The 24,534-nt window shown below is 44.6% G+C and overlaps 1 protein-coding gene across 2 annotated transcripts in view; it reads right to left on the bottom strand.

Annotated features, from left to right (window-relative positions):
- NT5M (5',3'-nucleotidase, mitochondrial) overlaps positions 1-7,667 on the bottom strand; it is a 31,592-nt gene extending 23,925 nt beyond the window's left edge. For both annotated transcript variants that reach the window (XM_049638006.1, XM_049638008.1), the window contains exons 1-2: positions 7,286-7,667; positions 3,947-4,047 (exon numbers count right to left, since the gene is read on the bottom strand). In XM_049638006.1, the coding sequence (XP_049493963.1) occupies positions 3,947-4,047; positions 7,286-7,555 (371 nt within the window). In that variant the 5' untranslated portion in view covers positions 7,556-7,667. The remainder of the gene's footprint in view (positions 1-3,946; positions 4,048-7,285) is intronic.
- Between the last annotated feature and the right edge of the window lie 16,867 nt (positions 7,668-24,534).

The raw sequence follows: 24,534 nt of genomic DNA, 5'->3' as shown, positions 1-24,534 counted from the left end.
ATACATAAATGCATTTTAAAAGGTCTGTAAGCATACACCCCAAATTGTTAACGAGGATAGAAAGAGCGGGGTTGAGGGAGATGTACATGGGAGAGTGGAGAAAATGGGCAACTCACATTTTTTCACATATGTACACACTGCATTTTTCAAAAGAATATACTCATGTATTACTGAATAATAATAATAATAATAATAATAATAATAATAAAGGGTAGGGGCACCTGGGTGGCTCAGTCAGTTGAGCGTCCGACTTTGGCTCAGGTCGCAATCTCGAGGTTTGTGAGTTCAAGCCCCGCTTCAGGCTCTCTGCTGTCAGCACAGAGCCTGCTTTGGATCCTCTGTCCCCCTCTCTCTCTGCCCCTCCCCCGCCAAAAAATAAAAATAAACACTAAGAAAAAAAGGGTAGTTGCCACTGAAGATAGTCCGAGGAAGCACAGCCCCTGCTCGGCGCTGGTGGAGGAAGGACACAGCATGCCAGGAAGGCTGTTTTAGGACAGTGGGCAGATAAGGTATTCGCTCACTGTTCCCTCCTACCTGACACCCCCTTGCCTTCTGCACCTGCCAGATCCCTTTTCATTTTTCAAGATGACAGCTCAAGTGTCGCCGCCTCCTCTGGAGAGTGTTAGCCCCCGCCTTCTGTATTCATACATCTACCACGCCACTTCTAGAACTATGTTCTAGTCATCTGTTTACTAGTGAACTCTTTGAAGGCAAGATCTCTTACCTACTTCTGTATCTGCAGCATCTTCTAGGAAGCCTAGCATGTAGCAGATGCCTGACAAATATTCCTTAAGTAACATTTTAAACCTTGGCCTCTGTCTACTTCGGTACTAGATACAAAGCTATCCACTTAGTTACTGACTAGATCCCTCTCTCTCTCTGTCCAAACTTTGGGCACTGACTGACCTTAGGAATCTACCCTGTTAGGAGCCAAATGGAAGTACAAGACCTGTGGTATGGTCTAGACTTGCATTTTCACAAAAGCGTTACCAGGGAAGCTGTGGGGGGAAAAGTGTTCTAGGCTAGAATACGTATGAAGAATGCTATATCCTCTGCTACCCCAGTGAAGGGTCATGATGCACACACTAGCAATCTGGAAGCCCTTAGAAGTCTGATCTTAATCCAATGCCCCCCATACTGTTTTGGTTAAAGAATACTTTTTTGTTGCATACCTATTAAATCTTGCAGGATAGTAACCACAGCAGCTAACATCTACTGAGCACTTACAATGTGCCAGGAGCTATATATACTGAGGACTTTCTCATAACCTTCCTTCTACACTTGAAGAAACTGAGACCCAGAAAGTTTAATAACTTGCCCAACATCTCAGAGTTAGATTCGGGAAAAGCCCGGATTTGAGCCTGGGCAGCCCAACTCCAGTTAGGATATAACCTTAACCACTACGCTATCTAGCACCCCAGAATACAGTTGGCTGAATGCGGTCCAGGAAACGCTGATCCAAACCCAAATAGAATTTTGAACAGCTTCAGTGCAGATACACATACGCTTTGTCCCTCTAGGCTCTTCCTGTAGGTGGAAGAAGTCATACAACAGTATTCCACCATAAATCAAGTTCAAATCATAAACCAGAATGAAACACAGTACTCTGCAGGAACTGACTCAAGTCTAAAACTAAACTGCCAACAAAATGAGTCTGAAAACCTGTAACTCAAAGTTCTAATGGTGGAACTTTGAACACTGATGATTTGGGGAGGCATTTATATGGCACAGTAAAGACCAAATCATACCTTATGTTTGATTGGTCAGGCAGGCTGGTAAATTCAAGCAAAACTGTGACCAATAAAAGTTTATACAAGTCTAGAAATAAATCTTAAACACTTATGGTCAGTTGATGTTTGTCAAGGAAGCCAAGACCATTCAATAGAAGGAAAAAAGAGTCTTTTCAACAAATGGTTCTGAGAACTGGATTTTCACTGACAAAAGATTGAGGTGGGACCCCTTCCTTACACTTTATGCAAAAATTAACTCAAAATGGATCAAAGACCTACATGTAAGAGCTAAAACTATAAAGTTCTTAGAAGAAAACGCAGGAGCAAGTCTTTGTGACCTTGGCTGAGGCACATGATACTTAGATACGACAGCAAAAACACAGGGGCAAAAGAGAAAAACAGGTAAAGTGAACTATATCCAAATAAGAACTTTGGGTTTCAAAGGACACCACCAAGAAAGTAAAGCAACAATCCACATGGGATGAGAGAATATATTTGCAAATCACATATCCGATAAGGGACTTGTTATCTAAAATAAAGAACTCTCAAAAATTAGCAATAAAAAAGATCAATAACCCAATTGAAAAAAAGTAGGAAAGGATCTGAATAAACATTTCTCCAAAAAGGATAAACATATGGTTAAAAAGCACACCAGAAGATGCTCAAAGCATAAGCCCTCAGAGAAATGGCAAATCAAAAGGACGATGAGATATCTCTTCACACCCACTAGGACGGCTGCAATAAAAAAGACCACACGGGGAGCCTGAGTGGCTCAGTTGGTTATAAGTATTCAACTTTGCATCTCAGCTCAGGTCTTGATCTCAGAGCATGAGTTCAAGCCCTGCACTGGGCTCCATGCTATGTGCGAAGCCTCCTTTAAAAAAAAAAAAAAAAAAAAGCCCACAAGTGTTAGCAAGGGTGTGATGGAATCCTCATACATTGCTAACGGGAACGTCAAATGGTACTGTCACTTTGGAAAAGTTTGGCAGTCCCCAAAATGTTACACATGGATTTACCGCAAGACCCAGCAATTCTGCTCCTAGGTATATACACACCTAAGAAAAATGAAAACATATGACCACAAAAAAACCCAAAACTTGTACCTGAGTGTCCATGGCAGTATTATTCTTAATACCTAAAAAGCAGAAACAACCCAAGCGTCTACTAACTGATGGACAGATGAACAAAACGTGGCATATCCGTACCGTGGAATATTACCCAGCCATGAAGTACTGATTTGTGCTAGGAAGCAGATGAACCCTGAAAACACAAGACGGCATAAAAGAAGCCAATCACAAAAGACCACACAGTGTATGTATATGAAATGCACATGAAATGTCTCGCACGGGCAAATCTACAGAGTCTTAGAGTAGACGGTGGCTGCCTAGGGTTGCAAGGGAAGGAGAAGAAGGGGTGGTGACTGCTGATGGGTTTAGGGTTTCTTTTGGGGGTGATGAAAGTGTTCTGAAGTTGACCATGGTCATGAGTGCACAACTCTGCGAACACACCCGTTGAATTAGACACTTTAAATGGCTGTACGGCACGCGAACTACATCTCAGGATGGCTTTTGTGTTTTCTGTTTTAAGTCCTCAGGGAAGGCCATCATCTGTAACTGCTGATGGATTTTAGTGGGTGGTTATGGAGCGGGAGCTTCAGCTCACAGGAGCAACTGCTCCACCAGAAGCAAATAGAAATACCTCACACAATACTGCTTCCTCACCACCTTTCTCATTAGGTCTCCCGTTAGGCCCCTTCGTACCCCTTACTCTGTTCCTTTTCAGCACTGATCACAGTCCGTGATTATCTCTGCTTGTGAGATTCTTTAACGTCAGCACCTACTCTCCGGCAGGGCTGTGAGCTCCAAGACGGCGGGACGATGTGTTGTTCGTCTCTGTATCACTGGTGTCCAGGAGCATCTAACAGAGTCGGTTCTCAGATATTTGCTGAATACGGGCTCATCCAGCACCCAGTCACCCAGGTCCCGTTAGACTCAATATTTTCTCCTGTTACTGGATCAAAACACCTTACTAGCCTACAGGCCGAGTGTGTGTCACTCAGGGTGTTACCATGTCCAGGGCTGAAGAAACAAGCATGGAGGCCTGTGCAGGGACGAGGGAGAGAGAAGGCAGGGCGGCAGAGGGTGGGGGCAGCAGGGGAGAAGGGGAGGCGCCGGCAGGGGGAAGGCGCAAATACTCAGGCGGGAAGACAAACTTACTTTTCTAGGTTGGCCATCTGCTTCACAGCTTCCACAGCCCCCGGTAGAGGCTCCAGGTCAAGAAAGAAATTTTCCGATTCCCATATGCTAATGGCCTTCTCCTAAGAAGACGAGAGAGAAACATGCGACTTACAGGGTACTCAGCACCTCGCCTCACCACAAGGACGGCACAGCTGGGAAGAGCTGCTGACAATGAGTGTGAGCCTTCCACGCTCCCCTTACCCCCCAACACACACACACACACACACACACACACACACACACACAAGGACACATCCCAGGGGGAGGGCGGGTCACATGGAGTATGTGTGTTCCAGCCCCTCTCCAGGGGCTCCGACTTCAGCAAGGATCCAGCAGAGACCAGCTAAGGTGTCAGGGGCCATGAATTCTGAAGCCTGCTCTGCTAGAGGCACGGCTAGGGCCACCTGGGACGCAAGGTAGGTCATGAATCATATGCACTTGCTTGATTCGAACGGCCAGAGGCATTGTAGAGGCTCTGAGGGTGGACCAGGTCTTGCCATGGCACTAGAGTCCTTGAATTCAAGAGCTGGAGGAACTTAGAGATTTTTCAGCGCACCTCTGTGCAGTGTAGGTTAAGGGGGGGGGGGGGGGGGGCTGGTGGAGAGCAGGTGGAAGGCCAGTTGAGCAGAACTCCAGGCTCCTCACTCATATCAACTACGACAGCCCTTTTGTCTGCTTTGTGCACTGATATGTCAGTAAGTACTTTGTGTAAAACGTATTCTGCTGCTTCTAAAGTTTGAAAGCCAAAAATCCAGACCTGCATCTGTCATATGAGAAAATCAAGGCTCTGAATAGGGAAGGGTTTTTCTGAAATGTCACCCAGCGGAACGGTGGCATTGCTGAGAGCTGAACACCACCTCCCAAGTCCCAGGCTAGAAGTTTCTACCTCGTGTTACGGGGCCAAAACCAAGTCTGCAGAATGCCACAGTTCTCCAGGCCCGGGACAAGGGGAAGGAAGACAGACCCAGTCCTCTGAGGAGCAGGAACCTGAACCCCATGTGTGTGGTGCAGCAAGGGTCTCTGCCAGGCCAGAGGCCACACACTCCAGAACCACCGTGTCATACAGGCGGGGAGAACCCTGAGATCACACGGGCCATATTCTTGCAAACTGTGTGGGATTAAGCAAACGAGTAACTCTTGCTAATGTCTGTTCTCTCTTGTTTGAGCCTCACATCCCACAAGGGGCAAGAATTGCTATCCTTGGCTTACTGATAAGGAAACTGACATTTACAGAGGATTGTTTTTTCAAGGCCACTTATGGGTGATACTGTCAGAACATGACTTTCGGCTTCTGACTCACACAGAGGCAGCATAGGCTGGTGGAAAGCGCACTCGACAGAGGGGTAAGACGTCCTGGCCCCTTAGTGTGTGACCCCGGGCTAACCACCTCACCTCAGTAATCGGCATCCCAGCCACCTCTCCCTCCTTCCATCACTAACTGGTCTCTGAAACCCTGGTCAAGGCACTTCCTGTCTCTGGGCTCAGTTCCTCAACTGTTCTGACCACGCGGCATTCCAAGTCAGTTAAAATGAGCACTGCCTTCCACCTCAGCCCCAGTGACCCCTCAGAGCACCGTGGAGACCAAAGGGGATACAGATAGAGCAGTGTTTTGTAAAGCAGATGTGCCTACATAATTAAGCTGGGTTGACTGATTGGTTGTCTTTAACTGTAGATGCTGGGCCAGCTCAGCCCAGGTGAGACCCGGGGATGTCCTGCTGTGAGCTGTGCTGGGGATAAAGGGCACGTGTTCATTTATTAAAATCCCATTTCCTGCAATGTTCCCAGAAGCAGAACTCAGCACGTCACTCCCAGAACACCCCTTCCTTAGTGTCCCAGGAGCTCTGTTCCTTTGCCTCGTCCTTAGAAAATGGTAATTCATCTCCTTAGTCCTGGGGCCTGCACACTTGTACAAAGGACTGCAAAAGCCACTGTCCTTTCCAGGATCGGGGACGGGCTTTATTTTATTGCCCTAATACACTTCTGGAAGGAAACAAGGTGCCCAGACTGTCAATATATACATGAACCGTCTATAAATGAACACACACATAGAGCAGGGGGGTATGTTACTGAGGCCGCAAAAAAATTACTAGGGTATTCTCTCCACTTCGAAGTTGGTAGTCAGCCATTAGAGCTGGGAGGAGTGAGCACACAGAACTCTGGGAAAGTCACCTTCTGAAGTGCAAGGTGTTAAGAGAGACATGGTGCTTGATTTTCTTTTCAACCTGCCTCTCAACAAACCAATTATTGTCAAGTAACCTTTTCTAAGTCGAAAGAAAAGTTACTTGTTAGAGCAGGACAGAGAAGAGGACTTTGGGGTGGCGAAAGCTAAATGTGCTTGGGAGGCAGACGGACTTGGGTTCCAATCCTAGCTGAGCCCCTTACTGGCTATATGACTTAGGACAAGTTTCCTCGCCTGCATGATGGAGATATAATGTCTATCTCACATGGGAGATAATGCAGTCAACCTACGGATACAAAATAGGCTCTAATACCATCATCATCATCATCAAACTTCTGGTGACCTAGGGGACCCTAGGCGGCCAATCAAGGGATGCCAGAAAACATCCAGCCTCTTTAAGCGGGCAAGGCAAAATCCTGTTCCTTTCACCAAACAGTTTAAGCTCACAAACCAAGCCATCTGTCTATAAACGTGCCTGGATATTTCCCCTCCATCCATCGCGGACTCAGAGAGCAGAGCACATCAGGAGTCAGGGGGATGTGGCGGGCTCAGGTTCAGCAGGGCCGCCAGAGCAAGGGGATAAACCAAGGAGTTGATCCCACCCCATCTTGACCACTGACGCATTGTGTGATGTGCAGCACTCCACTTCTCTGGACCTCAAATACCACTGGGAACTAATGCATATTCATGGAAAAGGGCAAAAAAAGAATGGTAAAGACACTCATCAAATTCGCGAGGATGAAGAAGTGGGCACGTGACCGTGGCAGGGGTCAAAGAGGACTTTACCTGTAACATTTATTTCATTTAAAAAATTAAAAGACTCGTGGCCAAATGCACCAAAACTTAAAAAGTGTGCTGAAGACAGTATATTACGCTTCCTATTCTCCTGACTTTTGAGAGGACAGCCACCAGCTCCTGCGCGCAGGGCTGCGCCGTCGGTCCTCCCCAGGCCCCCCTTTCACACGAAGACTACCCCGAGGCTCGGGGCGATGACCCACCCAAGGTCACGCGGGGTCCCGGCCCAGGACCGGGAAGGAGGGCCTCAGTCCCGCCGGGCTGGGCTCGGGGCCCCGGAGCGGGAACGGCGGCCCCGCGGCGGCGCCGAGCGGGGCCGGGGCGGGGGGCGAGGGGGTGCTCACGCTCAGGCCGGGCTGCAGGCGGCCGTACTGCTCCGACAACCAGAAGCCGCGCCGGTCCTCCAGCGCGATGAAGGGCTGGTCGGGGAAGCGCGCGCGGAACTTCCTGAGGAAGCCGCCCTCGAAGTCGGCCAGCACGCCGTCCATGTCCACCAGCACCCGCAGGGAGCGGCCGCCCGCCCGGCCCGCCGGCCCGCCCGACCCCCAGCGCCGCCCCGCGGGGAACGCCGCGCCGCGGGGCCGCCGCGCACACCAGCAGCCTAGCCGGATCATGGTCCCTGGCGGTCGCTCGCCGCGGGCGCCGGGGCCTGGGCCGCGCCACCCCGCCGGGCCGGACCCGGAGACATGACCGCGACGGGGGAAAGAAACCCCTGCCGGCTCGGGCGCGCGGGCAGCGCGGGGCGCAGGGCGCGGGGCGCTGGGCGCGCGGGGCGCAGCGCGCAGGCTCTGGCCCCAGAGCGAGGCTGCGGCACGCGCCCCGGCGGAGGCGGAGCTCAGGGGGCGGGGCTTTGGGGACAGGCCACAGTCCCTTGCTCTCCACTCGCATCTTCTCCCGGGACCCCGGGCCTGGACTGCCTCCTCCCACAGCCGCAGCGTGACTGCAGGAGCAGTGCGCGCTGATGGAGCGAGGCTGTGTCACTGAGCATTCACTGTATGGGGCTGTGGACAAAACTGACCAGGTCCCTGCCATCCATCCTGGAATTTACCTCTTAGAAGGGAGACAGACGAAAAGCAAACAAACGTACAAAACGGGCAAAAAAATTTTCAGAGAGTGGCAACAGTATGAAGGAACCAAAACAGGATGATGTGCCCCCGGAGAGCCTCCCTGCTTTACAGCGAATATCTGGGGAGAGGCTGATATAAGTAGGACAAACAAACACCTTGCAAACATTACAAAGCCTTCATAAAACTGATGATTTTCAAATGAATCTGTAAGTATATATTATTTTGTACCCTGGTATAGGTTTTTTTTTTTAGCAAAAACAAAACAAAAAAAAAACAAAAACAAAAAGCAGACGATGATGCAAAAAGCACCCGATGATGGAGAGGTGGGGAGACAGGCAGGGTGGTCAGGGAAGGCCTCTTGCAGGAGGTGATGCTGGAGCAGAGACATAAATGATGAGAATAGGGGATGCAAAAACCAGAAAGACCGATCGGTCCAGAGAGAGAAGGCAGCAAGGTCAAAGTCCTGAAGCAGGGAAAGAGGCTTTAGGGGGTAGAGAGGCCACTGAGACCACAAGCTTCATTCTTATATTTCCTTGGCACCATACTTGCTGAACATCTCCTATGTGCTTGGTGGTGGATATCAAGCAGTGAACAAAGTCCCCACCCTGATGGAACGGACATTTTTGGATCTTTCCGAAATTATGGTGAAGGAAGGGTAAGGTAGTCCACTCTGAGGCCAGAGAGGTAGAGCCAAAGGGAAGCAGTGTGGAGCGGTTAAGAAAGTATTTGGGCTGTGCTGTCCCACTGACCCACGCTCCAACCGGGGCACATAGTAGGTCCTCAGCACCTTGGGACAAGTGGTTACTCTCCTGACATCTCCCGGATTCAAGGGAAGAGACCAGGTCTGATTCGTCCCTGCATCCTGAATGAGTGAGTGAGTCAATGAATGCGATCCTGCAAGTAACCTTGTCTGGTTACTCCCTGACCCCCTCACTAAGACTCCCCACTGTGTTTCTCCACTTGGATATTCATTCTTTAATTATGTCACCATGTGTTGCTTCCTAATTTTATTATAAAAGTTTTCACCCAGAGGAGTTGAGAGACTTGTATCATGAAGATACATATGCCCACCACCTGGATTCCACAGTTAACAGTTTGCTGTATTTGCTTTACCATACGTCAGTGCGCCTCCCCATCCATCAGCCCATCTTATTCTTGGATGCATTTCAGAGTAAGCTGCAGACAGCAGCATACCCCACCCCTAAACACATCAGCCTAGGTAGCTTTAAGGGAGTTCAATATATTTAAAGGCAAATTTTACAAATGAAATGCACAAATCTTAACTTTATCATTCCATGAGATTTGACAACTCATCCCTAGGACTTCATCCCTAGGAAGATATGGAACAATGCTATCCGGATACAGTAGCCACTGGCCATGTGTGGTTGTTGAGTAATCAAAATGTGCCTATTGCACCTGTGGAGCCAAAGTTTCCATTTTATTTAACTTTGAATAATTTAATTTAAATAATCCACATGGAGGCGCCTGGGTGGCTCAGTTGGTTAAGCGTCCAACTCTTGATTTTGGCTCAGGTCATGATCTTACAGTTCGTGGGTTCGAGCCTCATGTCGGGCTCTATGCTAATGGCGTTGAGCCTGCTTGGGATACTCTCTGTCTCTCTCTCTCTCTCTCTCAAAATAAATAAACATTAAAAAATTAAAAATAAAAACAATAATGATCCACATGGCTGGTGGCCTGCATGTCAAACAATGCAGCTCTAGAACATTTCCATCTTCCCAGAAAGTTCCTTCCTGCTCCTCCTCCATCAAACCCATCTCCCACTGTTCTCATTTTTTTTTCACCATAGATGAGTTTTGCCTGTTCTAGAACTATAAATGGAATCATATGTTATATATTTGTTTTGTGACTTCTTTCACTTAGCATGTTTTTGAATCATTTGTGTTGTTCACCTTGTATCAGAAGATTTATTGCTGAATTCTATTTAATTGTAGGAATATATGTCATTTTGTCCATTTTCCCATTGATGGGCATTGAACTATTTCTAGTTTGGGGCTATTATGAGTAAAGCATCTATGAACTCATACAAGTCTTGGTGTGGATTTTCTTCTCTCTTGAGTAAATACCTAAAGCGGGATCATTGAGTCCCAGGAAAGGTGTGTGTTTAGTTTTATAAGAAACTTCCAGATATTTTGCGAACTGATTGAGCCATTTTACGCACCCATAAGCAATGTATGCGAGTTCTGTTTGTTCCACATACTCACCAACATTTGATGTTGTCAGTCTTTTTAGCCATTCTGGTGGGTTATCTCAGTATTTTATTTCTCATACAACACCATGTTTTGCTTCCTTTTTCTAAAATAATTTGCTTTATGGGGCACCTGGGTGGCTCAGTCAGTTAAGTATCCAACTTCGGCTCAGGTCATGATCTCACGGTTCATGGGTTCGAGCCCCACATCAGGCTCTGTGCTGACAGCTCAGTGCCTGGAGTCTGCTTTGGATTTTGTGTCTCTCTTTTTATGCCCCTCCCCCACTTCTCTCTCAAAAATAAATAAAAACATTAAACTTTTTTTAATAAAATGATTTGCTTTGGGGCACCTGGGTGGCCCAGTCGGTTGAGCGTCCAACTTCAACTCATGTCATGATCTCACAGCTCATGAGTTTGAGCCCCGTGTCGGGCTCTGTGCTGACAGCTCAGAGCCTGGAGCCTGCTTCAGATTCTGTGTCTCCCTCTCTCTCTGCCCCTAACCCACTTGCATTCTGTCTCTCTCAAAACTAAATAAACATTAAAATTTTTTTTTAATGATTTGCTTTATTGTTTACTTGTCGGTTTTTATTTTTTGTCTTCCCCTTTTGGAATGTATGTTGCATAAGGGTAAAACCTTGTCTGGTTTGTTTAGTTTTATGTCCCTAGTGCCTAGAACAGGGCCTGACACATAGTATGTATTCAATAAATTCACTTGTGCATGCATTCAGCAAACAGTTTTTATGTGCCTTGAACAGAGTAGATATCACTAATCCCATTTGATAGGTGAACAAACTGAGACTAAGTGACAAGAGACATAGCCATGTTCAGCATAGCTAATAATAAATGGCAATCAGAGCTAACAGATACTGATGCCCCCTATGTGTCAGGCACCATCTAGGCTCTTTCTGTGAATTGTCTCACTTAACCCACAAAGTTGCTATGAAGAAAACTAATATTAACCCATTTTAAAGGATAAAAATACTGAAGCACTGAGAGATTAATAACTTGCCCCTTGATGTGGTCATTTTAAATAAATGATTTTGATACATGTCCCTTCAAAAGATGGAGCTGAATTCCTGTGCCCTGGGATACGGCTGGATTTACTTATTCACTTCTGACCTATAACATGGTAGGAGAATAGGTCATTAAAAGGCATTGTGGCTTCTCTCTCTCTCTTTCTCTCTCTCTCTCATTACTCTCCCTGCCATGTCTATGGACACTCAAGCAGCCCCATGGAGAGGTCCCCATGTTAAGGAACTCAGGCCTTCTGCCAATACCCAGAGAGGAACTGAGACCACCTGACGTTAAGTAGTCATGTGAGTGAGCCACCTTAGAAACAGACCCTTCCACCCCAGTCAAGCTTTCGGATGATGTATCTTCAACTGATACCTTGACTACAATCTCACGAGAGACCTTGGCTCAGAACCACCCACCTCAGCTGGTCTCAGATTTGTAACTCAGAAACTGTGAGATGGTAAATGTGATTTCAAGCCTCCGAGTTTCGGGGTAATTTTACACATCAATAGGTCACTAATACACTAGGTCACTAGTAAGTGTTAGAATTGGGATTCAAATCGGTCGGATTCCAAGCGCCACCATGTACACAATGACATCGATCTTTCACCGAGTGTCTCTCAGGGGCCAAGCTCTGTGAAATGGTCTCCATGCATTAGTGGCTTTGATCGGAACCTGGTACCTGATCTTTGCACTGTAGCGCAGTGACTGGGGACGCGAGTTCTGGAGTTCGACCGCCTCCATTTTAATCCTGACTCTGGCACTTACCAGCTATGACACTTTGACATGTCTTTAAACACCACTCATTAAATTTCCTCATTTGCAAAACAGGAATAATAATAGCACCTGCCTCCTAGGGTTCTTGTGGAATGACATGACTTTTTGCACTTAAAGCTTTTAGAACTGAGTCATACACATAGTAAGCACTCAATGCGTATCGGTTGTATTACCTCACATGTTGTTTTCTTTATCTGTCATGGTGACCTACACACAGCGTGCAAGCACTTTATCGTGTTGTATCTTCACAATGACCCCACAGGTAGGTATCTTCATTTCACAGGGTAGAAATAGCCTCAGGGAGGTAGAGTAACTTTTCCCAGGTCACACAGCGGGCCTGTAAATCAAGTCCATATGACTTCAAACCAATCCTTTTCATCATATGACCCTCCGACCTCTGCATTAATCTAGATGTTCTGCTAACCGGGTTAGGGCGGACAGAGAACTCACATTTACTGCGGGCTTACTGTGTGCCAGGCACTGCGCCAAAGGCTTTCCATATGTTCTTTCATTCAGCCACGGGCCATGGCAGTGATTCACTACATGTTTCCCCAGGTTCCTTCCTATGCTTGGCACGTGAAAGGCACGCAAAGAGTTCTTGGTGAATTAAAAATAGCCTACAGTGTGCCAAGTTGATTTTTATAATAAAAAGGATTATTTTGCCCTATTGGTGGAGGACCCCGCCTGCCGAAAGCATTGTCTTTGCATAAAATAGATAGGATTTCCTCCCACCCCACCGCTTGGACCTGTGTCTTCTTCCACTGTCCAGGCTAGTGTTTGCTGATGATTCCTCCCAGGCAACATGATGGCCGCAAGAATAAGGCTTCATAACTCCATGGTGGGAGGTGGGCAGAAGCTTGGATCTGCGTGCTGTTCTTGCTGTCTCTACAGCATAGCTGTTTGTACCAATCCCTCCCCTCCGCCCCCCGGGCTGGTCTACACTGAGATGCCTGTGGTCCTGGCCTGTTGCCTCTTCACAGAGTCCTTGAACTGCAGCCTCTGTGTTCTGACCATCTCCTTGCAGCCCTGGGTACACGTGAGCCACAGCATAGCCTGTGCAGGACGCTACCTCAGGTCCACTTGGTGCTAGACACCTCCCTCAGATATTGCAGGCCTGCCAGTGAGGAGCCGTGCTGATCTGGCACCAAGTTAACACGATCCTTCTCCAAGAGGGCTTGCCCCCTTCCCCGTTGATGCCAGGGAAGCTCTGGGAACGCTGTGGTTTCTAACTGACCTGCCCTTTGAGACTTTCGACTCAAGAGTGAGAAGAAGCCAGGGCCAGCATCTGACTGCTTCCCTACCTAATTTTCCTCTCAAGCTCCTGGTTCCAGAAGCCTTTCCCATTTCTTCCTAGGTGTCTAGAAGCTCCCTTTGGATAGAGTGCTCCCCACGGCAAAGAACACCATGCATTTCCTTTGCTATATGGAGGGAATTTTTAGAATTTAGAAATCTTTTTTTTTTTTTAATGTTTATTCATTTTTGAGAGAGACAGAGACAGAATGTGAGTGGGTTAGGGGCAGAGAGAGGGGGGAGACACAGAATCCGAAGCAGGCTCCAGGCTCCCAGCCGTCAGCACAGAGCCCGACGCGGGGCTCGAACTCATGAGCTGTGAGATCATGACCTGAGCCGAAGTCAGATGCTCAACCGACTGAGCCACCCAGGCACCCCTAGAATTTAGAAATCTTAACCCAAAAGCTGACTTTGAATCAAATGGCCTTTGTATTCTAGCTGCTGCTATTTCCCCTTCCCTTTCTGGGGCTGCATAAACCTCATGGCTTAAGCTTATACAGCAAAAGGGGTAAAGAGAAAGAAGCCAGCTAACTCATAAGGGGAAGGTACGTCAGGATGTTTTTCAGATATGCTCTGCCCAAGAAAAAAAAGAAAAGACTTCACCAAAATTTAAAACTTTTTATGCTCCAAAGGGGCCTGCCAAGAAAGTAAAAAGATAGCCCACAGAATGAGAGGAAATGTTTGCGAATCGTATATCTGGAACAGGACTTTTACTCAGAGTATGGAAAGAACTCTTACAACTCCACAGTGAAAAGACAAATAACTCAACATAAAACGAGCAACGGGTACGAATAGACATTTCTCCAAAGAAGATACGGCCAAGAAGCACAGAGAAGACCCTCCACATCATTGCTCATTAAGGAAACGCTAATCCAAACCACAGTGAGATACCACTATATACTTACTAGCGGCTAAAATTGAAAAGACTGAAAATTCTGAATGCAGCAAGAACGTAAAGTAACAAGAAATCTCACGCATTACTGGTAGGCTTGTAAAATGTGCCACAACTTTAGAAAATAGTTTGGCCGTGGCCTCTAAAAGTTAAACTTAGAGTTACCATATGACCCACAAATTCCACTCTTGGATATAAATCCAAGAACATTGAAAGACTATATCCACACCAAAACTTGCACATGAATAGTCATAACGGCATTACTCATAATAACCAAAAGGTGGTAATAACCCAATTGCCTATCAACTGATAAACAGATAAACGAAATGTGGTATTATCCATGCAATGGAATAGTATTCAGCCTGGAAAAGGAAGGAAATTGTGACATGCTACAACATGGATGAGCCCTGAAGACATTATGCTAAGTAAAAGAAGCCAGACATAAAAGGTCACAGACTGCATAATTTCATTTATCTGCAATTTCCATATTAGGCAAACTCATAGAGATGGAGAGGAGATTAATGGTTGCCAGGGGATGGGAAGAGGTAAGAGGGAATGGGGAGTGACTGCTAATAAGAAAGTGACTTCTTTTTGGAGTGAAGAGAATATTCTGGAATTAAGTAGTGGTGATGGCTGCACAACTTCGTGGTATATGAAAAACAGCTGAATTGTAAGTAAATTGTACAAGGGGGAAATATTATGGCATGTGAGTTATATGTCAAAAACTGAACAGAAAGGGGCGCCTGGGTGGCTCAGTCGGTTGAGCATCTGACTTCGGCTCAGGTCATGATCTCACGGTTTGGGCCCCACGTCGGGCTCTGTGCTGACAGCTCGGAGCCTGGATCCTGCTTCAGATTCTGTCTCCGTCTCTCTGCCCCTCCCCTGCGCATGCTCTGTCTCTCTCTCTCTCTCTCTCTCTCTCTCAAATATATTAAAAAAAAAAAAAAAACAGAAAAAACTGAAAGGAAAAAAATATACTATGCCTCGAGTATGTATGTTTCATAGTTTCCTTAGATATTGAAGCAGATAGAAGATACCATGACATTTATAGTCCAGTCAGTTCTTATGTAAAAATGAAAGGCTCAAATAATGTTTATTTATTTCTGAGAGAGAGCGAGTGAGCGAGCACGAGCCAGGGAGGGGCACAGACAAAGAGGGAGACACAGAATCCAAAGCAGGCTCCAGGCTCTGAGCTGTCAGCACAGAGCCCGATGCAGAGCTCAAACGCGGGAACCGTGAGATCATGACCTGAGCTGAAGTCGGATGCTTAACCCACTGAGCCATCCAGGTGCCTCAAAGCCTCAAAGATTTTAAACACTAAGACATTTGAGTGTTGATTAGCTGTTTCGTTTTAGGATTTTAGAAGACATTTTTGTCTTTTTTCTCATCCTGGGGGAAAGAATTCACTTTTTCACCATTAAGAATCATGTTAGCTGTGAGCTTTCTGTAGATCCCACCCCGCCCCCACTCTGTTTTTAAATCCAATTAAGGAGTGCCTTTCTATGCCTAGTTTTCTGAGAGTTTTTTAAAATCATGAATGGATGTTGCATATTGGCAAATGCTTTTTCTGCATGCGGCAGTTTATAGGATCATACAGTTTTCTCTTCTTCAGGCTGTTGTTGGATGGATTACAATGATTTTCAAACAATGAACATCTCATACATTCCTGAGAAAAACCCTACTTAGTCATGGTATGACCTTTTTTTTTTTTTTTTTTTTTTTTTTTTAATCTATTGCTGAATTCAATTTGCTTATATTCTGTTGGGGGTTTATATGCTTATATTCATGAAGGATATTAGTCTGTAGTTTTTGTGGAAGTTTAAATTGTTTAAGAATTTCTTCTTTTAAAATATAATGTGTAATGCTATACTATTTTCTCTAAGCACTGCTTTAGTTTCGTCTCACAGATTTTGATACATTGTCTTTTAATTTTCATTCAGTTCTAATTTTTTTCTAATTTCCCTTGAGACCTCTACCTCAGCCCGTAAACTGTTTAGAAGTGTGTTCTTTAATATCCGAATATTTAGAAAATTTTCAGTTATCTTTTTGTTTTTTGATTTCTTCTTTAATTCCATTATTTAGAGAACATGCCTTGTATGATTCCAATTCTTTTAAATTTGTTAAGGCCTGTTTTATGACCCACTACGTGGTATATCTTGGTGAATGTTCCACATGCACTTGAAAAGAATGTGTATTGTGCTGTTATCGGGTCGAAGGTTATATTAAATGTCAATTAGATACAGTCAGTTGATGGTGTTGTTTGGTTTTTCTATTTCATTGCTGATTTCTTGTCTACTTATTCTATCAATTACTTACAGGGCAATGTTAAATTCTCCAATTATAATTATGGATTTGTCCATTTCAGGGCTTTGTTTTGTTTTAATGTTTATTTATTTTTGAGAGAGAAAGAGACAGAGAGCAGGGAAGGGACAGAGAGGGAGGAAGACACAGAATCTGAAGCAGGCTCCGGGCTCTGAGCTGTCGGCGCAGAGCCCGACGCGGGGCTCGAACCCACCAACTGTGAGATCACGACCTGAGCTGAAATCTGGTGCTTAACTGACTGAGCCATCTAGGCACCCCAATTTCAGGGTTTTTAAAGTCAATTTTTGGTTTATACATTTTGTGGTTCTGTTAGGTTTATATATATTTAAGATTGTTTTATCCTCTTGGTGAATTGACTTTTTCAGCATTATTTTTATCTCTGTTAATTTTCCGTGTAGGATTTATCACTACAGAATCTGCAAACACTATAAGGATAGGAGAATACTATGAACAACTGTCTGTACATAATCTTACTATGTTTGATATTAATACAACCACCTCCAACTTTCTTTTCACTATGTTTTCAAAGCATCTCTTCCCATCCTTTTATTTTTTATCTTTGCACTAATTTGAGCTGAGTTACTTATAGATAACATACACTTGGATCTATTTTTTGATACATTCTGACAATCTCAATTCTCTTATTAGTGTGTTTAAACCATTTATATTTAATGTAATTGTGCATATTGGATTTAGGCCTACTATTTCATTATGTTTTCTCTTTGTTTCCTCTGTTTTTGATTTCCTGCCTTCTTTTGAATTATTTGAAATTTTTAGTATTTTTAATGTATCGATTGAGTTTTACTTTTTAGTAGTTACAATACATACTTAACTTTTCATATACTACTAGTAATAAATATTTTACCACTTCGAGTAGAATATAGAAACCTTACCACTATAAGGTCCATTTGCACTCCCATTTTCTGTTGTAGTTGTCACATTTACATCTACAAACACTGGAAATTCCATCAAACCATATTATATATTTTTTTCATCATGCTAAATGTACTCTTTAATCCCCATCACCTATTTCACCCATTCCTTCCCACCGCCCCACTGCCCCATGACCATCAGTTTGTTCTCTATAGTTAAGAGTCTCTTTCTTGGTTTGTCTTTTTTTCCCCTCTGCTCATTTGTTTTGTTTCTTAAATTCCACATAGGAGTGAGATGACATGGCATTTGTATTTCTCTGACTGACTTACTTTGCTTAGCATTATACTCTCTAGTTCTAGCTGTTGTAAATGGCAACATTTCATTATTTTTATGGCTGAGTAATATTCCATTATATATATACCACTTCTTCTTTATCCATTCATCTATTGGTGGATACTTGGGCTGCTTCCATAGTTGGCTATTGCAAATAATGCTGCCATAAGCATAGGGGCACATGTATCCCTTTGAATTAGTGTTTTTGTATTGGGGGGGGGAGGGTGTTGTACCCAGTAGTACAATTACTGGATCATAGGGTAGTTCTATTTTTTTATTTTTTGAGGAACACTCGTACTGTTTCCCACAATGGCTGCACCAGTTTGCATTCCCACCAACAGAGCAAGAGGGTTCCTTTTTCTCCACATTCTTGCCAACACTTGTTTCTTTTTGACATTCTGACAGGGGTGAGGTGATAGCTCATTGGAGTTTTGATTTGCATTTCCCTGATAATGAGTGATAATGAGCATCTTTTCATGTGTCTGTTGGTCATCTGGATGTCTTCTTTGGAGAAATGTCTGTTCATGTCTTCGGTCCATTTTTTAATTGGATTATTCGTTTTTTGAGTGTTGGGTTGTATAAGTTCTTTGTATATTTTGGATACTAACCCTTTATTAGATATGCCATTGGCAAATATCTTCTCCCATTCAGTAGGTTGTGTTTTATTTTTGTTGTTTCCTTCACTGTGCAGAGACTTCTTTATTTTGATGTGGTTCCAATGGTTTCTTTTTGCTTTTGTTTCCCTTGCCTCAGGAGACATATCTTAAAAGAAGTGGCTGAGGTTGATGTGAAAGAAGTCACTGCCTATGTTCTTTTCTATGATTTTTGTGGTGTCAGGTCTCACATTTAGGTCTTTAATCCATTTTTAACCTATTTTTGTGTATGGTGAAAGAAAGTGGTGCAGTTTCATTCTTTGGCATGTAAATGTCCAATTTCCCCAACAGCATTTGTTGAAGAGACTATCTTTTTTCCACTGTATATTCATTCTTCCTTTGTCAAAGATTGATTGACCATATAGTTGTGGGTTCATTTCTTGATTTTCTATTCTATACCATTGGTATTTGTGTCTGTTTTTATGCCAGAACCATACTGCCTTAATCGCTACCACTTTGAAATATAACTTGAAGTCTGGAATTGTGATACCTCCAGTTTTGTTTTTCTTTTTCAAGATTGTTTTGGCTATTCAAAGACCATAGTATAAATTTGGCTTTCAAGCATCACTAACTGGACTGAAAAAAAGAATGGGATGCAGCCTAAAGTGGAAATAGGCTGTGGTGTGGGCATGAGGAATTAAATTAGAGGTATCAAAAATACCTTTTGGAACTTTAAAAGTAGAAGCAGAAGGAAAGGAGAGTAGATCTTCCAGAATACAGCTAGGAAAGCTCTACCTCGACTACCCTTCTAGCTCGGTACAAGGCACAGCTTGTTCGGAGGAGGTTGTGCTGTTAACATATAAAGGCCACTGATGCCTGCTTGGTAGCATTTCTACAAAGTTGCCACATACTGCATGAAAAGAAGCCTGGACTGGGATTCTAGCAACGGAGGTCATATTCCTAGATCTGCCACTAGTGTGCTGTGTGACCTCGGGCAAGTTACAGCTCCTCTCTGGCCTTCATCGACTCATCAGTAATAGGAAGGGGTTGACAAAATAGTCTCAGACAAATCGTTCTTGATTCTGTCCATCTTCTAAACAACCAACCAAACAAGCCAATTCTGCATGTGGCTGTGGGTAGAAACTTGGACCTGCTAAAGTGATCAAAGAAAGGTGGTGAATCTGGGAATATAAAGTGCGTTGGAGCAGAGTGCAAGGAAGTAGGGCATGTTTTTGTCTGGGTTCTTTCTTCTCACCCGCTCACCCCACGTTGCTGTATACTCTGGCAGTGATGTGGAGGGCTGCTACTGTCCCGCTGACTGAAACTGAAGGCCTTTTCCATCCCCACATTTCACACTTGCACAATGTATACGGTGAAAGGACGTTCAGACTCTGGAGTCAGATATAGATTTAAATCCTAGTTCTGCCAGTAACCAACTATGTATCTTTGGCCAAGCACCTAAATCTCTCTGAGCATCAGTTTCCTCTTCGGAACAATGAAGAACAAAAGTTGTATTGAGGTGCCTGGGTGGCTCAGTTGGCTCAGGTCATGATCTCCCGGTTCACAAGTTCCAGCTCTGTGTTCGAGCCCATGTCAGGCTCTGTGCCGACACCTCAGAGCCTGGAGCCTGCTTCAGATTCTGCGTCTCCCTCTCTCTCTCTCTGCCCATCCTCTGCTCATGCGCATGTTCTCTCTCTCTCTCTCTCTCTCTCTCTCAAAAATAAATAAGCATTAAATTTTTTTAAAAAGAATAGAAGTTGTATCAAATGAGGATAGTCTACATTAAGCTGCAGCAGTAATCAACCGCAAATTCTCAGTTGCTTAACAAAAGTTTACTTCTCACTCATTATGGTAGGCAGCCTCCAAAATGGCTCCCAGGAAGCCCTGCCTCCTGGGAGTCATACTTGTGAAAAATCCCTGCTCGTGGGTGTGGGCTGCACCTAGATTACAAAAAAAGGCTAGGACTTCAGTATTGCATCTTGTCCCACCCCTCTCGGAATCCACTTGCCATGTTATGAGTGGCCTTATGGAGAGGACCAAATGGCAAAGAACTGAGAGAGATCTCCAGCCAACCATCAGCAAGCAACTGAGGTCCTAAAGCTGTGAGTACCTGAATCCTTCTAATAACCATGCAAATGAGCTTGGAAGCCAACTGTCTCCCCATCAAGCCTTCAGATGAGATCACAGCCCTGGACAATACCTTGATTGCGGTCTTATGAGAGTCTTAAGGCAGAGGTACCCACGTAAACTGTGACAGAATTCCTGATCCACAGAAATTGTGAGATAATAAGTGTTTCTGAAGCACTAAATGCCAATCCTCTAGATTTTGAGGTCATTTTTACAGAACTCCATGTCCAAAGTGGTCTGAGGAATGCTTGACCCACCCTAGTCAGGGACCCATGCTGATGGAGGTTCCATCTCAACACCTGCATCCGTGGGCACCCTGACAGAGGAGGAACCGCCCACTGGCACTTAAGACCCCTACCCCAAGAGTGACACATGCCACTTCTACTTGTGTTTCATTGACCAATGAAGTCACATAGTCACAGTCACACTTAACTTCAAAGGAGGGTGGAAGGAAAAGAAATGGAATATTTGTGAATAGCCCCTATGCCTCACACAATAAAATCTGCCTCCAAGGATTTTTTGGGAGGACCATTAAAGTGCTGTATCAGGATGCCTGTAGCTACAAGTAAGAGAAAACACCATGGGAACTTAAACAATAAAAGTTTGGGGGTGCCTGGGTGGCTTGTTAAGCATCTGACTGTTGATTTTGACTGAGGTCATGATCTCATGTTCGCGAGATCGAGCCCCACGTCAGGCTCTGCGCTGACAGTGCAAAGCCTACTTGGGATTCTCTCTCTCCCTCTCTCTGTGCCCCTCCCCCTCTCAATAATTAAATAAACTTTCAACAGTAGAACTGTAAACAATCAAGGCAAATTTTTGGCTCATACTTTTTGGCGAAAGCTCTAGAGGAAGGATTACTGCAGGTAAAAATGGATCCGGTGACTCAAAGATGCACAGGGCTGGTTTCTGTACCTCTCTTCTCCGTATTTGGAGACATTGGCTTCATTCTACACCTTGCTCCCCTTGGGGCTCCGAGGTGGTTGCCAGAAGCTGTGGGCTTCCTTGCTCAATCCAGCAGGGAAGAGTGGTCACAGAAGTCCCGAGCTTTCCTCTGATTGGATCATCCTAGACATATGCTCAGGGTGGCTTGAGGGGACTGGTGATGGCATGTGAAGATGATTTCCCCGGGTCACTTTGCTCAGATCTCCAAGTCAGGTTCCCTGGAACCACATGAATCTCCAAATAGAAATGGAATGTGTGGATAGTGCCTGACGCTGTTTTTTCTCAGTATTATCTACTATTCCTTTCCTTTTTTTTTTTTTTTTTTTTTTTAACTATTGCCTTCTTTTGAGTCACTTTACTTGGTAAAGCTATTTCACTGATGAATTTGCAAATATCTAGTGGATCTGAAAATGCTTTACAAATTGAAAAAGCTGGACAAACCTAAGCAATTGTTATTATTGTTACAGACAAGTAGTACTCATGAGAGACACCAGGATCCTTCTCATTCACCATATTTTAGCCACACTGGCATTTTTTCCCGCCCAGAAACACACCAAGCTTGTCTGGGCCTTAAGATCTTTGTATATCGTGTTTGCTTGCTCCTCTTTCTCTGGAATTTATTCCCCTGGATTTTTTTTTTTTTGAATGTTTATTTATTTTTGAGAAAGACAGAGACAGAATGCAAGTGGGTTGGAGGCAGAGAGAGAGGGAGACACAGAATCCGAAGGAGGCTCCAGGCTCCCAGCTGTCAGCACAGAGCCCGACCCGGGGCTCGATTTCACAGACTGAGAGACCATCACCTGAGCCAAAGTCAACCAACCAGGCGCTCCTCCCCTGGATCTTTTTTAACGGCTCTTCTCATCCTTCAGACCTCAGAAACATTTCCTGACCTTCCTGCACCCAATCACCACGTGACTTCTTCAGACCCTATATTAACTATATGAAGTTATTTTGTGCGTTTGCTTGCTTACTGTGTTACTCCCCAAGCCAGAACTTCATGCAGGCAAGGACCTTCTGTCTTGTTCACAGACACAGGGCTTGACACATATTAGATACAAAGTAGATGTGTGTTCAAAGAATGGAAGAACAAATGATTAAGTGTAGCATCTCCACCCACTGGTGTGTCTTTCTTTATTGTAAAATGTGTCTCAAGTAATTGACGGATTTTACAAATGACTAGCCTTAAAAAAGATGTAAATTAGAATATACTCAAGGTTATCCTTATAACCCCAATCTCTTTCAGTCAGTTCCTTCTGGAGAGGAAGACAGAAAGGTAGAATGGGTCTTAGCTGTTTTGAAATGAGTGTAATTTGTATCCTGGCTCCTCTCTGCCAATTTAGTGTGCATCAGAATTACCTGTTTATCTCAGATTACAGGTAACCGCCCACCCTCAGAGTTCCTGATGCAGTGAATCTAGAGTGTGGGTTCAAGAATTTGCATTTCTAAGAAGTTCCCAGATAATGCTGATGCTACTGGTTGGAGAACCACATTTGGGGAGCGGCTGGCACAATCCAAATAGGCAACAAATTTTAAAGTAGGATTAGCAGCTGTGGCTGTTTTGAATTACTATAGTGCTCTACTCCACAGTGTTTTTCAGCTTTCATTCAAATCCATGTATATCCGTAGAAGTGTGTCCCCTAAGTCAAAATATCTGTCTTATGTGTTGCCAAAGATCAAAGATTCAGGGTCAAGTGCTGCCATAGAACATTCAGGGGCATTTCCATCTTAGAGTACAAGTGTTAAAGTCATTCATCTAAGCATATCCCAAATTCACCAATCTATTTCAATCTACTTTTTCAATATACAATTATTATTATTATTATTATTATTATTATATTTCTTGTTGACTACTATAATATCTTCTTAAATGTCTCTTTAAAGTCATCCATGACAACATTTTCTAAGTGCAAACCCAATGATGCTACTCACTTACATAAAACTCTCAGCAGTTTCCCCATCTTCTCAAGGAAAAGTCTAGTATCTTTAACACAGCTGACTTGATGTGGTCCCTGCCTACCTAGCAGCCCCATCTCATACCACTGCTCTCCAACCATCCTGATCTATTTTCAATTCCTCAATCTCAGATAGCAAACTCCCTCCCACCACGGCTGTTCTCTCAGGAAAATTCCTTCCCCCTTACCTTACTAACTCCTACTCTTTCTTCAGAGCTCAGCTTATGTCATTTCTTCAAGAAAGTCTTTCCAATTGTTCCCAGGCGAGGTCAGTTTCCTCTGTTGCATGATCCTACAGAACTTTGTTCCATTCCTTCAGAGCACAACTGCTTTTTTCGGGGTCTTTATCTGTTCATTATCTTCAGGGAAGAAGGAGCGTGACTGTTTTTACACACCTAGCAGAGCACATTGTAAATGCTCAATAAATATGTTGGATGAAATTCAAAATGTACACTAATTTGCTCAGTCCCCACTATGGACCAGATCCCGTGGTAAGCCCTTAGAAGATACAGGAATGAGTAAGAAAGATGCTTCAATTTAAGGGACTCCAGGCCAGTTAAGACCAATGGGTATGGTATGGACTTTGGAGACAATTTTCTGCGACAGAGTGGAAGTAGCTATATGAGAGGAACAAAGTGCTTTGGGAGTCGACTGGAAGTAGGACAGATCAATTTCAAATGGGGAAATCAATTCGTTCAGCATATACCTGAATGAAAATGCAGTCCTCACTATGTGCTGTGCACTGTTCTGTTTTGGTGATTGAGGTTATTGTAAGAATCTTACAGATGGGTAATACAAGGCAGGGGACGGCCAAGTAAACTTGTCCAAATTCACGCAGCTAAGTAGTAGGAAAGGGATCTGAATCCAGGCAGCCTGCCTGGCTCCAGTCTTCATTACAGGAAAAGCCTCGTGGAAGAGGTGGCAATTAAGCCAGGCGTGAAGGATTTGGCTAGGTGGAAAACGGGACGGTCATTCCAAGCAAAATCCGGGAAATATGCGCCTAATTATGAGTTTAGCGTCTTCCTTTGCTCACAGGCCCACTAAACAGCAGGAGGAATTTCACAAGGGAACGGCATAAAAAGCGAAGGAAAAGAAAGCCAACTTCCGGCTACGGTGAGTAGCGGGGCTGTTTCCATGGAAACAGTAACTGGCCCCCAGGTAGGTGAGATCTCGCGGTGCTTGAGCCGGCGGAAGTGACGTCCGGC

This window comes from Panthera uncia, chromosome E1 (genome assembly GCF_023721935.1).
Source record: "Panthera uncia isolate 11264 chromosome E1, Puncia_PCG_1.0, whole genome shotgun sequence".
Taxonomy (NCBI): Eukaryota; Metazoa; Chordata; class Mammalia; order Carnivora; family Felidae; genus Panthera; species Panthera uncia.
The sequence above is the reverse complement of the archived record's forward strand: the minus strand, read 5'-3'. Positions and strand labels throughout refer to the sequence as shown.